The sequence below is a fragment of the Aspergillus oryzae genome, chromosome 3 (assembly GCF_000184455.2).
Source record: "Aspergillus oryzae RIB40 DNA, chromosome 3".
NCBI classification, from domain to species: Eukaryota; Fungi; Ascomycota; class Eurotiomycetes; order Eurotiales; family Aspergillaceae; genus Aspergillus; species Aspergillus oryzae.
The window spans coordinates 1184692-1202559 of record NC_036437.1 but is presented as its reverse complement, the minus strand read 5'-3'; the positions used below and the strand labels follow the sequence as shown (position 1 = coordinate 1202559).

The 17868-nt window shown below is 48.3% G+C and overlaps 4 protein-coding genes across 4 annotated transcripts; 2 read left to right on the top strand and 2 right to left on the bottom strand.

Moving 5' to 3' along the window:
* Positions 1–2104: 2104 nt before the first annotated feature.
* AO090023000467 (aldehyde dehydrogenase family protein) lies at positions 2105–3665 on the top strand (the record flags this gene model as incomplete). The annotated part of the gene is made up of 2 exons (XM_001820959.3): positions 2105–2166; positions 2234–3665. The coding sequence occupies 2 exons, from the start codon at positions 2105–2107 to the stop codon at positions 3663–3665; spliced, it is 1494 nt and encodes a 497-aa protein (XP_001821011.3).
* Positions 3666–6853: 3188 nt separating this feature from the next.
* Positions 6854–8643, bottom strand: AO090023000465 (putative amino acid permease; the record flags this gene model as incomplete). The annotated part of the gene is made up of 4 exons (XM_001820958.3): positions 6854–7047; positions 7130–7713; positions 7793–7992; positions 8083–8643. The coding sequence occupies 4 exons, from the start codon at positions 8641–8643 to the stop codon at positions 6854–6856; spliced, it is 1539 nt and encodes a 512-aa protein (XP_001821010.1).
* Positions 8644–9211: 568 nt separating this feature from the next.
* On the bottom strand, positions 9212–10357 carry AO090023000464 (uncharacterized protein; the record flags this gene model as incomplete). The annotated part of the gene is made up of 3 exons (XM_023235613.1): positions 9212–9301; positions 9381–10233; positions 10344–10357. The coding sequence occupies 3 exons, from the start codon at positions 10355–10357 to the stop codon at positions 9212–9214; spliced, it is 957 nt and encodes a 318-aa protein (XP_023090618.1).
* Positions 10358–10991: 634 nt separating this feature from the next.
* AO090023000463 (uncharacterized protein) lies at positions 10992–12607 on the top strand (the record flags this gene model as incomplete). The annotated part of the gene is made up of 3 exons (XM_023235612.1): positions 10992–11182; positions 11730–12309; positions 12590–12607. 3 exons carry the CDS (start codon positions 10992–10994, stop codon positions 12605–12607), a joined length of 789 nt encoding a protein of 262 aa, XP_023090617.1.
* Positions 12608–17868: the final 5261 nt, after the last annotated feature.

Below are 17868 nucleotides of genomic sequence, written 5' to 3'. Positions count from 1 at the left end.
GGCGGAAGGATCGGATCGCGGGGGATTAGAATCCTTTGAGGCAGGATGAGCTGAGCCCCGGTGGTCCGATCTGAGACGTGAACGCGCTTGATGAAGATGCAAAGATGCAGATCCCTACCGATATGCACTTATCGCGACCCGTGACCTGTTGAGGACGATGGTTTATGGCTGGGTGGCATTCAAGGTACGGGAGCTTGTTTAGGGGGATTATTTGCATACCGGGTGAACCCTGGTCCTCTTATGGTTTGAAGCTTAGCGCTGCATCATGTTACCTATTGTTTCTGCTGTTCCAGACCCCTCCTTCGGACTTCCTCGCAAGCCTCGCAAGCCATGCCCTTAAATGGCATACTATAGTTCCGATGCGGCCCGATTGCATCTCCGGGGTCACCTGATTGGGTGAACGTCAATCAGTCATCGCCGTCGCAGCCAGGAGTTTGCGATAGATTTCACCCCGGAGTGATCGTCTCTTATCTCCTGGACCGGTCACGTGGCCATCCGCATAACAGCACTGCTATACTACTTACTAGTGCTAGTATACTTACTGGTACCTTAATACAGGTACATATGCAATGATCGAGGTCGTTGATTGGACAGGGGGCATGTGACCGGAAGTGTTTCATTGGGATGCTTCCGTTAAGGAATTCCAGAGCTAAAGTCCAAAAGTCGCCGGCAGGAAGGAAGTTCAGCCGGTCCAGTGGAGACGGAGGGGACTTGGCACTCTTCCAGTCAAACACTATGTCTCATGACAGACGCCGCCAATTGGTGTTCAGCTAAGTTACGATTATGCAACTGGACTATTACAAGATCATTCATTACCACCAAGGTACTGAGTACAGGCTACAGACTATCTCCCGGACTACCTTGTTAGGTGCAGGAATGCTAGTTCCTCCTTCGACCTACCAGATGCAAGCAAAGGTCTCCAATAGCCCCGGGTCTGGACCAATCTTTACCTCATTCAGTAAGACTTTCGCCCCATTGATTTGTCGTGATTAGTGAGACTTCTTCTGGAGACGCTTGTTGGATACCAAGACTAGAGCTAATCGCCAGTAGGAAACGGATGAGGAGAATAGTTCAATAGACATAGTGATTAGCGACTATCTACTCCAGGCGTCTGCATAATTTGCGCTATCTCTTTGCCATGTTGGGGTATTTGAAGATTCGCAGGCGGGTGTACTGGGCTGCTGCTGATATAGCGGGGCAGCTTTCCCCTGTATCTATTTGATTCGTATGTACAATACGTACATGCCCACCTTAACTCCTCCGCAACCATGAGTACTGGAATGCTTAAAAACTTGTTTAAACACCATACATAACCCCACGTGGATCTTGGAGTAGAGTTTCATGAACCGCCCATGGTGAACCGGGGGAACCAGAAAAAGAAAAAGAAAAGGAAAAAAAAAAGAGATGATGCAATTTCTCGGAGAGGCAGATGATCCGGAAACGGAGAGCGGAAGTACTGGTGCGTCAGAGCTGGTGGGAATCCATGGCTGAGAGGGACGTTGTATCAAAACGGATAGGGTGCCAAATTTCCAGAGACCGAGAGTGGATCAGAGAGGCCGGGGATAAGCGCTGACTGGCCTGAGGAACCCCGCACGATCGTCTGGAAAGACAGCTACGGTGGGGTAATAGTGGATTCCCGGTCTTCAATACTGCCTCGGGCCCTGGCACCTCAGCCAATCATGACCCCGGATGGCAGTCGGATTACTGAACCTGACCGGTAAAAATACGGGCCATGCTAACTTGGGAAGTAATCAACTCTTCTCCCCTCCTCTTCGGTGTCAGTTATCACTGAGCTTCTCCAGTCAATTTGATTCGTATTCCCCCTCCTTGATTTTATTTTGGGTAATCCTTTTTTCTTTTTTGTATTTGTATTTCCTTTTTGTTTTTTTTTTTTTCTTTTTTCCTTGCCCACCTTTCCCCTCCTTACCTATTCGGTCCCGTCGATTCGCCCTGCAATTGAAAGGTATTAATACCTTGGGATTTCCCCTCCTTTGCCTGGCACCGTTGCTTCTCCTCCTCATCTCCCCTCTCCTTAACACATACCAACACCCCTCTCCTTCCTAGTGATACCCCATTTCTCGTTTATTTTGTATCCTCTCTCACCATGGCTGACCTTTTCACCACCATCGAGACCCCCTCGGCCAAATACGAGCAGCCCTTGGGCCTGTATGTTATCCAGCTATCCTTGCTATGGGCGTCGGAGACTCCTTGCTGACATATGGTTACCATTTAGGTTCATCAACAATGAGTTCGTCAAGGCTAAGAGTGGCCGCACTTTTGAGACCATCAACCCCACCAACGAGAAGCCGATTGTAGCCGTCCAGGAGGCGGACGAGAATGATGTCGAAGATGCCGTCAAGGCAGCACGCGCCGCCTTCGAGGGTGAGTGGAGCAAGGTCACTCCCTCCGAACGTGGCCGCCTCCTCGTCAAGCTGGCCGACCTCTTCGAGCGTGATAGCGACATCCTGGCTGCTATTGAAGCCCTTGACAACGGCAAGGCCTTCACCATGGCTAAGGGCGATGTTGCCGCCGCCGCCGGCTGCCTTCGCTACTACGGTGGCTGGGCCGATAAGATTCACGGCCAGACCATTGACACCAACCCTGAGTCTCTTACCTACACCCGCCACGAGCCCATTGGTGTCTGTGGTCAGATCATCCCCTGGAACTTCCCTCTTCTGATGTGGTCCTGGAAGATTGGACCTGCCATCGCTGCCGGTAACGTCGTTGTCCTCAAGACTGCTGAGCAGACCCCCCTGTCTGGTCTCTATGCCGCCAAGCTCATCAAGGAAGCTGGCTTCCCCGCTGGTGTGGTTAACATCCTCTCTGGCTTCGGCCGTGTCGCCGGTGCTGCTATCTCTAGCCACATGGATATCGACAAGATTGCCTTCACCGGTTCGACCCTGGTTGGTCGTATGATTCTCCAGGCCGCCGCCAAGAGCAACCTGAAGAAGGTCACTCTGGAGCTGGGTGGCAAGTCCCCTAACATTGTCTTCGACGACGCCGACATCGATAACGCTATCTCTTGGTCCAACTTCGGTATCTTCTTCAACCACGGCCAGTGCTGCTGCGCCGGTTCCCGTATCCTGGTCCAGGAGGGCATCCACGACAAGTTCGTTGCCCGCTTCAAGGAGCGCGCCGCTGCCAACAAGCTCGGCAACCCCTTCACTGCCGACACCTTCCAGGGCCCTCAGGTCTCGCAGCTGCAGTTTGACCGCATCATGGAGTACATCAACCACGGTAAGCAGGAGGGTGCTACCGTTGCCACCGGTGGTGAGCGTCACGGAACCGAGGGTTACTTCATCCAGCCTACCGTCTTCACCGATGTCCACAGCGACATGAAGATCGCCAAGGAGGAGATCTTCGGCCCCGTCGTCACCATCCAGAAGTTCAAGGATGAGGAGGAGGCCATCAAGATTGGTAACAGCTCCTCGTACGGTCTTGCCGCCGCCGTCCACACCAAGAACGTTAACACTGCCATCCGCGTCTCCAACTCTCTCCGGGCTGGAACCGTCTGGATCAACTGCTACAACATGATCAACTACCAGGCTCCCTTCGGTGGCTTCAAGGAGTCGGGTCTTGGCCGTGAACTGGGCTCCTACGCCCTTGAGAACTACACCCAGGTCAAGACTGTGCACTACCGCCTGGGCGACGCTCTCTTTGCTTAAATGAAAGTTATGAAATAATGAAATATTCTTACAAGTTCCATTTTGGCGATGCCTTTGATCTTTGTCATTTCATGTAAACATAGGATATGAATTCACGATGAAATTGTGACTACCTACAAGACTTTCTTGAACCGTAATTAGCTCTTGACCAGTGAAAAAGAAACCAATAACATAGAATAAAATATAGAGACCATGAAACTTTCCAGAACAAAACTGTAAAAAGAATACATACCGCTTTGTCGGTAGTGCATGAACCGAAGCTAAAGAATGTGGTCTCCATAATTCATTCCCACGCCGCGGGGTCAACATCCTCGGGTCAAACCACCCCGAGATCCATCTCGGGGGATAATACACCGAAAGGCCTGCTCCATCTCCAACCCAGATTCATCACCACCATGATAGTAATATCCCGAACCATGAAACAATGCATCGTTGCACATGATTCACACCCCCTGTAAGAATCCACATCCGACCATGTAAATCTGGTAATACACCTAGGACAATATATCCGGTAATTAAACTCTAAACCCCATACTTTGATTGCTTTTAAAAGTATATTTTATTCTAGTGGATATATCCTCTCGTCTCTTTTCTCAAGTACCAATCTATTCATCAAGGGCCCACTACGTATATTCCAGATATACTAGTAACGAACAATAGCGTTTCACTGAACGAGGCTAAGCATAGATACCTACCCACTAACATCCGATGATCTCGATTATAGTTCGATCAGCAGTCCAGCATCGATCCATGGGGACACTAGTCTGATAGTATCACTTTGAACCTACAGCCCCGTATACGGATAGATAACAAGTGATAACTCTGGCGTCACTAATTCTCGGCACTCAGTAACACCGCGAATTCTAGTTAATCTCATAGGTAACGATGACACATTCCCTTGATATCACAAGATCGTATTCTACTCAAGACCGGAAGATGAATCCGTCTTCATGTCGGGAATGTCAAGGTAGTAGAAGATACAGCTCGGAGTTAGGGTTATCCCCGGCTTAACCTAGGGGCTGGTCAGCAGGCTGATGTAGGTCCAGTGTGTCCAGTCCTGTGGTCTTATCGTGTCTAGTACGTGGCACAGATGACACAAATATTAAATCTTGCAGGGTCTGTGGATAGGGTTTGGAACGTGCACTATATTTCAAATGCCGGAGGTGTATTGTATGGCAGACTATGTTTGCGTCTGGGTAGCGGAAGCTAGCGATAAAAAAAGTCATCGTGCAATGAGGTTTATTCTGAGAATAATAGACTTTGAATTTGTAGAAAGAGCGGTAATTGATAGGAATCATGCAGAAACTGGTGTACACTCGCTGAGCTTATGAGAGTGGCTGGTTTTCTTGGTGTTAGGCTGTTCAAGGGACCTCGCTTGCCAAAGAGGTATCGGTTTACTGTGGTAAAAGGCTGTTCTATCGATGGAGCTTCTATTCTGGGTGCATATCAAGGAAAGATTAGAAGATTATTCAAGAGTTGGAGGTAGGGAGTTTAACCACTTGGCAAGGTCCAGTCATTCGGAGTAACCAGAGTCTACAATGACCGGTAGGAATGGAGAAGGCCTCGTGGGCCCTGTTGGTTCTCCGCGGTATAAGGTTTCTAGGGGTATAAATTTCACAGATATTTCAACGAGACAGACCACTCCATCTCGAAAGAAGCGTAAGACGGAAGCCGATGCGTCTGACTTAAAAGTCGTTCAACAGGTATACTCCACACTGTTTATCAAAGGCTTTAAATTAGCCCAAGTTGAGGCGGTATCGTTAATGAATGCGACGGTGCTCATCTCACGAAACTCACTGTTGGATATTACTGGCAGGGTAGGTGTTGATGAAAACCCCGAAGAAGGGCCAGATCATATCTGGCGTACATTGATAGCAGATAGAGATATTGAGGGGCAGATTCCTCCTACATAGTATCAAAGAGCATGGTTGCGGTGTTTGGAGATTGCTGATACTTTTCATAACGGGGGTTTCAACATCGACCAGCCTTTGCATGGACAGTCGGATATACTCCGTGGATACCTTACAGAGTGTGAAACGTCACATTGAATTGGAGATATTTTAGGGCTCCGATGGACTCCACGCCGTGGTAGCCCTCATGGCCCCTCTGGCCAAACGGGAAGAGCGAGTTACTGGGTTATGGGCCACACGGAAGACATTCAAGATGTGAGCGGCATTGTTCGGCAGGAAACAAACAGCGAGGAAGTAGGCTCTGAAGGAGAGTCTAGCTTTGGCTGTGGACTGATAATGACTTATTCGGTTTGTGACCCGAAGCTACTACCCGGAGGGAATGTATTTACATCTTATATGAGTGTGGTGTACCTGTTGTGCTTAGACAGCCCACAAGGAGCCCGAAATGCTATAAAGTAATCGGTGAGTGCTACGTCCATGGAAGATGGAAGGCGAATTAGTAGAAGACTGCGAGAAAGGGCAAACGCTGGGCACAGATGCGGCTTTTGGTTTGATATAGACCTTGGCCTCATGTATGGTTGCAGATGGAAGACTCAAAACTGGCCACAGAAGCATAGACTGTGCAGTAAGATAGATTGTACTAAGAAAGAATTAAAAGCTCCTCGGAAGTTGATGAGTAGACGAGAGGGCCACGAAGTCATGGTGGTGATGTTTAGGGGATGATATGTAATTGTAAAGGAATGGGTAGGCATCTGTAGGGAGGAGTGTGGAGGTCATAGGACGCCGCTATAGTCCTAGTTATGAGTTCCACACATTATCACTGCTTGCCCACAATCTTTCTGTTACGGAAGTATGGGGACAAACATGTAATAAACTATTTGTTTCGGTAGAGTCGAGGACAGCCTCCCAATGAGACTCCGCCTCATGCTGGTAAGCTCACAGTGGATTGCCAGCTATGTCGGCTTCAGGCGTTCAAGCTCAAACCTTCTCCACCGGATCATGCCGAGACATCTCGCCACCATTGAGCTTAGATGTTGGAGTTGTGATCGTACTAGACCATAGCCCATGGGTTACACACGATTGTAGGACATTATTTCTTGAATCAGATAGCTACTAGGTAAGGTAGCAGAAACGATACGCAGAAAATAATGCTTATCTGGCTGTTTATATTGATATACATTTAAATTGACTATACATACCCGGATGGAGACGTCATTCCAAGCACTCCACCGTCCGTCTCAGCCAGGGCAAAATTTGCAATAACAAGACGACCGTCGACTAGTCAGTATGGGCACCCTCCATACCCTCTTCGGTCGGGGGACCGGCGTAGTTCTGATAACCCCATACCCAGTACCACACGGCAGAGATGATGAAGAAACCAACGAAGACGACCGAGGCGTAGTTCATGGTTTCCTGCGTAACGGCCATGAAGGTGGGCATGGAGAAGAGAGGGATGGCGAGGCAGGTCCATGCTAGATTGGACATCGGAGATGTTAGAAGGCAGCTGGGGATGTAGAGACCAGTGCGTGGTAGGGAAAAGTCGAGCCCACTTACCGAGACAGACGATGTTACAGAACAGACCGAGTGGTCCAAGGTTGAAGCTGCAGTTCTTGATATCCCGTCGCTTTCGGAGAATAAGGGAGACCGCAACTGGGCAAGCGTAACTAAGGGTTAAGAACATGACACCGACACCGGAGAAGGCGTTATACGCGGCAGTGGAGCCGAAGTAGATAAGACCGAGCAGGAGTTCGATTATCATGCCGAGGAGCATCGCGTTCAGGGGGATGTTGTCGAGACGGGGTTCGACCTTCTTAAACCACTTGGAGCCGGGGATGGCTCCATCACGGGCGAAGGCCCAGACGCTTCGGGATGCCGCAGTTACACAACCTACACCACAGATGATACCGAGAATCAACAACGGGATGAGCAGGCAGAAGGCTCCGGCGGAGTTGCCGGTGGCGGCTTTGAAAATGGGCGGAACGGGTTGACCGGATGCGAGATTCGCCAGGTAGGAGATATCGGGGAGCACAAACGCGATGGGGATCAAAAAGGCAAGACCGGCCAGGGCGTTCAGGATGAGGCCTCCGACGATTGCTTTGGGAACTTGAATGGCTGGCGCGCGGACTTCTTCACACATGCTGATTTTCGGGACATAAACGTTAGTTTGGGCTTCTTGGGGCTTTTCGCGACGGGCATAAAATGATGGTAATGGCCTACGAGGTGATCATGCCGGTTGCCGAGAGCGCGTAGGCAGCTTGGAGTAAACCGATACAGAAGGACCAGCCATCGGGCCAGCCGGATTGAGGAGAGAAATCGGTGAAGACATATTTTGCAGTGTGTCTGCCGTTACTGGCGACGACCAGAATGGTGATGATAATGGCAGTAACGCCTACCAGGGTCCAGAAGATGGCAAAAGTCTAAAGGTCGAATATACAAGTGAGATTAGTGACATAGGCACGGGGGGCTAAACAAGGTCAGGTTTGCGCTGTGATGATAGCTTTATATACCTCCAGGTGTGTTAACCACTTATTCCCAAAGGCAGGAATGACATGGCAGATGAGTGTGATGCCTAGAAAGATCAAGTAGGTCTGATAGGCCTGGAAGTCTTCTGTGATACCCACTCCAGTAGCGTCGGTAAACACATTGAGACTCTCGATCAGAAACAGGGCTGTAGCGAAGTTCACGGCCAAGGTGATGGTGATGTTGCCGGCAATGAATGACCAGCCACAGATCCAGGCTGCAACCCGGCGATACTTAACGGGGGACAGGGCAAAGGTTTGGTAATAGACACCACCGGCGGTGGGATAGACGGATGTAACCTCAGCGAGCGATGCGGCGACACACAACATGATCAGGGATACCACGATCCAACCCCAGATCATATTGGCCGAGCCACCACCCGCAATCGAGTATAACATCGTCGTCGATAGACCGTAGGGCACCGACGCCAGGATGAAGACCATGAAGACGACCTGCCATGTTGATCGATTGCGAGACAGCTCTGGCGTATATCCAAGAGCTTCGAGGTTGGAATCAGCCGTAATCTTGTCTAGCCTGGGCGGGTCCATGATGGCTGGCTAGTACGGGGACTTCTTAATGTGGATGTCGATTAGAAGTCTATAAACAATTTAGGTGCGCTGGGCGTAATGAGGTGCTATGGATCAATCGCATAAGGGCCGTGGATTTTTTCCCTTCTTCTTCTAGGGATGATGGGAAAAGAAGAAAAAAGAGAAAACGGAAAGAAAAAAGAGCACGTGCAGGAGGAATGTCGGAAAATGTTTTAGAAAAAAAAAAAAAAAAAAAAAAAAAGAAAAAGAAAAAAGGGTCAAAAAGAGGGAAATTAATAGGAGTGATTTATTACTAACAAAGAAGATGATCTGAAGGGAGACGCTGAGTGGCTGTTCTGGGAAGTTAAGACGAGGGAATACGAATCGAAGGCTCCAACGGCCAAGTTCCACTCCTCCGTGAAATTAAAATCTCCCAACGTGGTCGGCCGCTTCCGAGATAAGATTGGCGCCTAACTCTATGCAATCCACAAACCTTCCCCTTCCAGTAGGCGGTGTCCCTATCGGTGGAGTGGTGGCAGTGTTGAGTCGCCACTCAGCGTTAGCCTAAAGTCTGTTTGTGCCACCCGGTTCACCTATTTGGGAATAGGGGGAAGACCCGGTGACTCTGGGGTGAATTCCCCAGGCAGAAAGATTGGTGAAATGAGGGGTTGGTAGTATTCTTTTAGTCAAAGTTCGGTTCATATAATCATAAAACTACAGTCTGCCGGTCGACTCCTGGCCACTTCAATCCAACTTACCTCCCGATCTCCGCAGTCCAGCTGCCAAAACATCCTCAGAAATGACAAGAATCGTCGCCGATCCAGACTACCGCTGAGACGAATTACCCCTAAAAGTGCCCGTTCGATGGTATCCTGCTTATCCGGGGAACCCCGGCACTCCGTCCCACACACAAATAATGGCCAAACCAGGTCGTGGGCGAAATATGCCAGGTCGATGAGATGCGATAGATGATCGAGAATAGCATCTCGAGAAGCCTGAATGAGCTCCTGGGACGGAGCGGGATCGGAGAGCACGCGGTGACTGTAGATCAAACTCGCATGATAATACATGTGAGTCAGGTGTTCGAAGTCATGCCGCGCGTCGGGATATTGGAACCGGATGATGTGATTCAGCTGGAGCGCTCGGTCTCTCGCCGTTTCAATTTCGCCCACGACATCTTCCACCCGCGTCGTTTCGGTATTTGGACTGCCGCTGAAGTTGATTCGCTCGGCGCGGGTGACACAGTGCATGATCCGGACAAAGTCACCAAAGACGGCAATCTTGTCGTTGATTGGGATATCGTCAATAACATCGTAGGTGGCATCGAACGTGGTTAAGCCGTTGAAGACGGCGGTGAAGTAGTATTCGTAACGGAGAAAGTTATCAGCAACGTCGGGAGGTCGGTGGAGCCCAATAGCCTGAAGCTTCCATTGTATGATCGCTCGAGCACCTTGGATATGTAGTCGCCATTGTGTCGTCTTTGCCGAGAGCAGTTCTAGATTGTAGAGAAGGAGAACCGTTGCCAGAACGAACCGGGCCTCATTCGCACAATCTAAGGAAATGGGGGCCTTTAAGAGACGTTCTAGATGTTGTGGTAAGTGGGACAAGACTCTGTCCCGGTAATAGAGCGACTGAGCTTTTAGGTGATGAAAGTAAGGCCGGTCGACTGTATATTTATGTGTGAGGTCTTCCGACGACATGGCCAGCAAGGAGTAGCGAACGATCGGCGACGCATGGGAGAGGGGGAGTATAATTTGTCGCCATGGGTTTTCTGGACCGTCTACCCATGCGAGCTTCGTTGCAATGTTTTGGTCGAAGTGATGCAGCAATTGACATGAAAAACTATCAAGTGGAGGACTTGGTCCACGGTCTACTGATATCAGAGGCATAACCTCGTTTGGTCGCGCAAGGGGATACCCATGGACTGGGTCTCTGGAGTCGCCGTCAATAGGTACATCTCTTCTTGAGTGACTTCCTCCACTGGTGACACCTTTCTTCCATCGAAGAATTAACCCATAGCCGGGACATTCATAATTTCGCCGCAAGCACTTTCGGCAACTGGGTAAGGTCCTATCACATTGAATTCGGCGTGATTTACATTTCGGACAATCTACCTTGCCACAATTGGTTGGTGAGACGTGCTGGGGAATACTTTTCCATGGGGTTCATCGTTTTACCTTTAGACGCAACGTTCGTCGATGGGGCCTTGGTGGCCATAACCGGCAACTGATATCACGCTCGACAACGAGACGATGGTAGTCAGAACTGATCGTCGAGGAGGTCCGAGGGGCAAAAGATGCGCTTCTGAGTCCAATACACGCTTACAAACCCTGCTTATCTAATTTCCGGTGAGGCCAAGCAATTTTGGCATGGATATAGCAGGATTGGACACGGCTTTCCAGTGCGTCACTGACGTCCTTGGGACAGATTTGATAGTCCCAGACCTATTAAGCTCGGAGTCTTACAAAATCTGCATAGCTCTTCCAAAGAGGAGCAGTTTTGCCGATGAGAAGCCCGCCGGAAGGCTTGACGGCTTGTGGATCCGACCATCACGCAAAAGGTAAAATTTCCTGCTTGGCTTCCTGTTTGGACACTTGGCGTGTCTCCACCGACTCCGGAGACGTACGCGTGGAGTGGGAGATTAACCATTAACACCAGTGCAGTTAGGGCAGGAAATGGGATATACCAATAGAAGCTCTTTCTGCTTGATGTGCACAGACCTTCATAAGCAGAGGTTCGCTGTTAATTAGTATTAGTACATAGTGTAAGCTCCTCCCCGAGTTTCTCTTCCCGATCTTCCAATCCTGCTCGAAAAGTATTCCACCACCTCGATGAGATGCTATGGAAGCCTGGGGCTTACAATTGACTGTGCCAAGCACCCATACTCTGCTGGAGTCAGGTGGTGAGAGCCATGCTCCCCCAATTACTGGCTCCATTGCCATCGCAGTTCCCTCTTCAGGCTTGAGATCCTCCACGGAGAATTTCCCCAAGTTTGAAATTAGTTTCACGCGATCAGTGACACCCAAGCCCTGTGATGTCGTCGTTCCTAGCAACAATAAGAGCTATAGTTTTTTCTTCAAACGCAACTCGAAGCACAAATCATCCAGAAATCAGAACTCTCCCCACGCGACCACACAACCGGAGCCCAACGTTGAGACACTGGTACAATATGACCTCTGCCATGCACCCGATGAGATAGATCCGAAAGAGGGCGAGGATGAAACATGGCTGAAATTTAGTTTCTACCTCCCTATACCGAGCAACATCCCGCCAACGACAGAGACGGTTCTAGGGAGTGTGTCCTATGCGATCACTGCCACGGTAGCGCCCTCAACGATATCCAGCACAAGGATATTGAAGGACACGCAGCAAATAAAGATGTCACGCCGTGTAGTCTCTGAACCGATCCGGCATATCCGACAGTATCCCGGCGAAAGGGTGCTGACGGAATTATCCATGGTACCGAGTCAGTTATACACAGACACCCCCGAGGAGATGAAGGTAGCGTACTCACTAGAATGGGTGGCCCATTCAACCATTGCAAAGGGAGCGCGAGACATGGAAGTGAAGTACGTGGTGGGCAAAGAGTTGAAGTGGAGGGTAGAAGAGACCGTCAAGTACCTCTCCATCTCGAGGGGTGGTAACCCGCAAAGAGAGGCAGTAACAACAACCTGCAAAGAGCAACGTGTACGGCAATTATGTGAAGGAAAGCAGAAAGGCCATTGGATAGCAAATGGAGGACTACAAGGAGGTGACCATACGATTGAGATCCCATTTGACATCAACATTCCAGCAAAAGTGAAGGCATCAGATGGAATAGATTTGTCTTCATACCTATGTCATCACCAGGAAAAGGCCTGCGATTGCAGTCCCAGTGAAACAACCGGTGTCATAGTCGAGCACAATCTGATACTGGAAGTTATTACGGGCCAGGATACCTTTGACGAGGCAACCGGAAGGCTTGTAGATCGCAGACCCCGGATGAAGTCCTTCAATGCCGTTTTCCCTTTTCCTATTAAGAATTTTGTCAGTGGGGATAGCATTTCGCTGAGCGAATTCTATGTGGACGATACTCTTCCGAGATACGACGATACATATCTACGGCCACCTAACTATGCAACTGCCCGTTGATCGTCATGTTCAGCTTATAGCCAATTCACCTGTGCTCTATCCTCAGCCCCTGAGTTCAGCAGGAAGGGGGTGAAGCCCTTTTGCGTGCTAAATCGGAATTTCCTCGGAAAATTCCCATATTCTCATTCACGGAGTTATTATATTCGTTAGATATACCCATTGATAATGAATGCATTTTTTACATTGAATAAAGTGTGATCGGTAGATAGTCACTGTAAGGTATTAAAATCGTAATTCCATGGTTAGGGCAGTGGTCTAGTAACAATAATGACCTGAGTAGGAATAGAAAGGCGGAGGGTTTCTGCTAATAACCTTATCAACTCTTCAAACTTCTCTCTCTTTAAGCCCTCCACCTACACTACCCGTGAAAATCCAAGGAGGCATTACCGCAGCAGACAATCCCACGAGAAGGTAGTTCCTAGACATGTTGCACATCCTCTTCTCCGCAACCGGCGGGTTCGAGACCCGTCTATACGGCTCAAACACACCTTTGATCCTACCAAAAGAAAGATACAACAAGATCATTATATTCTCACGCCTTACAGCCCAGGAGCAGATATGTGCACCAGTACAAAACGCTACTACCCTCTATCACCCCGACTCGTCGCTCGTCCCTCCTGCGTTCCCAGTTTGATCGCATGGAGGAGGATGAGGAAGTGGAGGTCAGAGAGAGTCGGCGGACTACTCCACACAAGAGGTCTAAGTAGCTGCGTGGTTGCCGTACACTTTCAGTGTCACCAAGAACTCGAGATAAAGCGTTCCAGGACCAGATCCGTAGACGAGACGGCCGGTGCGTTATAACTGGTCAGATAAATCTTGAAGCATGAGTGGACAGATGGATTCAGTGGGACACAGACCACATTTTCCCACTAGCTCTGGACAGTATCTTTCAGAGCCAAGGGTACTCAAAACTTGTCACATACAATACTCCGCCGGGGATAACCTCACCTCAGAATGGGATTCTACTTCGTAAAGACATTCATGCACGATGGGACGATTACTCGATAGCCGTGAACTCGAACGATGGGTACAGGATCCAAAGCTTCACGCCGGGGGCGTGTGAGTATCATGGGAAAACTCTTGATTCCGTGTGTCGACAGCCAGGCGATCGATTGAGTGTTGTTGATGGCTTGTTACAGTGGCATTATGAGCAGGCTGTGCTGTGCAATATGCGTGGAGATGGGGGTTCCGTCATTCGAATTCGACTTTCCGCCGGGGATAGATATGATGGCGGAGATTAGGGAAGGTCCTGCGCCGGCTGAACGAATGGAGGCAGAGCTGTTTGGGCGGTTGTATGGCGTCCAAAACGAGTTGGATGTTCCAGCCAGAGGCACAGAACAGGATGAAGAACATACATGACTTGGATTTTGGGGAAGATGTTACATGGACCTCGTGAGAATTGGCTATGAAATCGTGTAAGTAGGAATAGTTCTGCACTACGGAGCATGGAGTGACTTGGAAGTATGTTTAAGTATATTCGACGAGCTAGTGGCTTTTACTACGTGTGCAAACCCCATGAGCAGATATCTATCTCAATAGCAAGATCTGGAATGGGTATGAATTTTGGCTAAATATACCTCTTCCCTTAAAGCTAGATATATCCCTTACATTAATATAAGCTTATTTCAATAAAGTAGAGGGAGCATTGACTAGCCGGTCCGTACACTAGTATAAGGAACACTCGATTATCAATCATTAGAAATCCGCCTAGGAGTGAATCTCTCGGGGTAACGTTATCATCGGCTTCACCGGGAGTTGCTTCTTCCCAAGCATGGTCACTAATATATCAGACCATTGCACTAGAAGGTGTATTGAACACTGTGCAGATCAACCATATTCCACCAACTTCTATTACTCAAACAAAGAGCTCCTCGACAGATAAGTAGAACATCGAGGAGTGGTAGATCATTGTAGCCATTTCCAACTCACACCCCCGTTAGGCCCAACCATGGTCTCGACTCGCACCCACAGAACAGCACCAGTGGCAGCGAAAAGAAGTGCATAGATTGACCCAAAGACTCGTCTTTACATTCGCACCAGAACAAGTCTCTCTTGTATGTAAGTCCAATACGGCCCCTACGGCACTGATGAACCATGTATGGCGTTCAAGGCAGTATTGCCGGCTCTGTACCATGTGTCTCCCGAACTCCACGCTTATATGCACAAGTCATGACGTAGTATACGTGAAGCGAGCTATGTGTTGAGCTAAAAGAATCGTGGAGTACATATTTCCGACACTATGCCCTACACTGTAGTAGGCCAGGTCTGCTGTCTGGAAACAACCGATTCTGGAACAAAAGTAGACCCGATAGATCCTTCTGGGAGGACCACGGAATAAGAATAAAGGGGGGATTATATATGTGATGTAGATGCCAAAGTTGGGGGGTTTAAGAGCATCACTACCCCTAAAGAAAAGACATAATTGCTCAAAGGAAGCTAAACTGCCCAAAATTGGCTACAGAAATGGTACGAATCTCAGTTCCCCGATCAGGTTAACTGTTCAGCTGCGCCACTATCTTGCAGTCTTCGGCTGCGGAGAAAGGTATCCACTGCGGTGGACTAAGTAAGTTCACCAACTCAGCCAGCCACACCCGGCTTCCCCACCTCGTTTGAAAATTAATCAAGTTCTCATCCTGCCCTGGTAAGCATAACTATCCGTGTATTATTTCTGTCCAAGTCAATGTGATTTCAGTCTACCAGGCCAAACGTATAAAAGGCCGCTCAATATCTACGTAGCGTAATAGGATCTGTGGCATTTAGCCGGCTTAACCAGTGTTCCACTGCGCCATTTTCAGACATCATTTCCACGAGGCTTCAATGCTAGATATTAAGGTACCCACCTCTACATGATATGGGCCAATGGAAGTCTCATAAGGACAATGCTGCTTGCGGATTGAACGCTCTAGTTGCCGAGTATCATTCTCGCAGAAATGGCGAACAATAATGGCATAGGATTCAGCTAGATTAGCTGTTTCGACGACCCACTACCTAAAGTGGCACATACCGTCAGCAGCACTTCGGTATCACAACTCATATCTGCCGTTGTCGGTGTACACTCGCTTCGCTTCTGAACCACAACCGTAGTTGCTCCCCACTCACCGAGTGGAGCAAGAGCGTGGCTCCAAATCTTCGCCATCAATCGGCCGGATGATCATCGCAACTCTCATTTCACACTAACGCTGCATAGTTGTAAGAGTATGCATGTACCCCTCACTTCAGCTGGGCACAGCTGAACTGGAGGACTAGAACATATCGACCATTTGGCGGATTTCTCTACTATATCAGGAGACCAGCAGAGAATCTCTCAATCGACGATCCCCTAGAATACGGAATAATGGTCTCCGCTTGTGGCTATGTACGATTGTGTATGAGGCGCTTCATCTAAATATAATTGGTTCAATAATGCCTCAAGATAGATGGACCCAGTGTAGTTTTAGAAAGTCTATTTATCGGAAGAAACCAGATATTATAAGTCATAGCTATATACTGGCCAGGTTGTATAAAGCGTAGTTTCTCGTGTAAATCCTAATAAGCCTTAGTATAATCTATCGATCTTATAAGCAAAGCAAGAAAAATTAAGACTCACAATTTGATAGATTTAGTACCATGATGAAGTTCTTAACCATCGGCCTAACCAACAGCAGAAATAAAACCTTCCAACCTGAAAACTACCGCAGGTTTTTGTCCAGCCAAGGTCGGTTGGGGAAGGCTTTGTGGACTCCTTGATCAAACTCCCTGACTTTTACAAGGATGTAGCTCTTGGCAGTCCTCTAAACTTGGAGGTTTGGTTTTTTTAGAGATGTTATTTAGATATCTAAGATGACATTAACCGTTGATTTGTTGAAAGGTAAGTGACTATAAATGACTCGTTATTCATTGACTATTTGGCGGCCAACTACTTCACGATAACTAGTGATCCATTCCCTTGCTTCTGCCGCTTGGGACAGCTGTCCTATCAACCCGAAGACTAGCAGTGAAGATCGTTCCAATAATCAAAATGCCCTACTTCATCGGCAAAGGTTTGCGCCCGAGCCACACTAATTCAGTGGCTATGGTTTCATGATTGTTAGCATCTCTCTGGCTAGACCTATAGTAAAGTTTCTGGTGGAGGGGTAATCGTCTCCACTTGTGGTCATGTACGATGATGTACCTTTGGACTTCGCATACCGCGCTCATCCAGCAGCACACGTACACGTAATTGGTCCAAAAATGCCTCAAGACAGATGGACTCAGAATAGTTCTAGGACCTAGAGGCTTTATTTATTGGAGGAAAACCAGGTAGCATGACTCATCGCAACGATCCTAGGTAGAATATATAAAGTGGGTTGTTGCATAGAGTCCAAACAAAGTCCTCGTGCAATCTCAAAGACTCGTCAAGAACATAACACATACAAGGAAAATGGTGAGATTCGTTACAGTGAAAGTTCTGTATGTGGTTTAACATTACCTATATGACAGGGCCGCTACACACGTGAAGAGATTGACTTTTGGAGGGAAAAATTCAGGGAGATTGTGAGTGCATGCTGGTGACAAAGCTGTGTGACTGCTGCTAATTCCATAAATTCTGGAAGAACACCAACGGTGACCGTATGTGTCTTGTCTATAGAGCTACCGTCTCTAAAGGCTCATGTATTATATTTACTAGGTTATATCGAACCCTATGAGCTCATTGCAGCTGCGAAAGAACAGGGTTTTGAGATGAGCGACGATGAAGCCAAGGAATGGATTGAAGAACTGGATGGGAATCACGATGGCAAAGTCTCATTTAGCGGTATGTTACCTCTAGAATCTCCACCGGTATTAGAGCTTGCTTGCCTGTACTCACTGTCATGGACAGAGTTCCTTACAGCGTTTGGAGAATTGAAGAGCAAGCAGTGATATCGGATCCCGTTCTGATAACAGATTTCCACACAAGCTTTACTGTTTAGAACCAAGCAGTCAATCTCGAAAGTGGTTTATAATACTAGTACTGACATTGTGGTCATTGTAGCTGTAATATCATATTTGTACAAAACAATTGCCTCTGTTATCTATAATTAATTATGTTCCATATAATCCTCTCTATTGAAAGTAGAAGCAGCCCATCATAAAAGAGCAGGGCAGGGGTATAAAGAG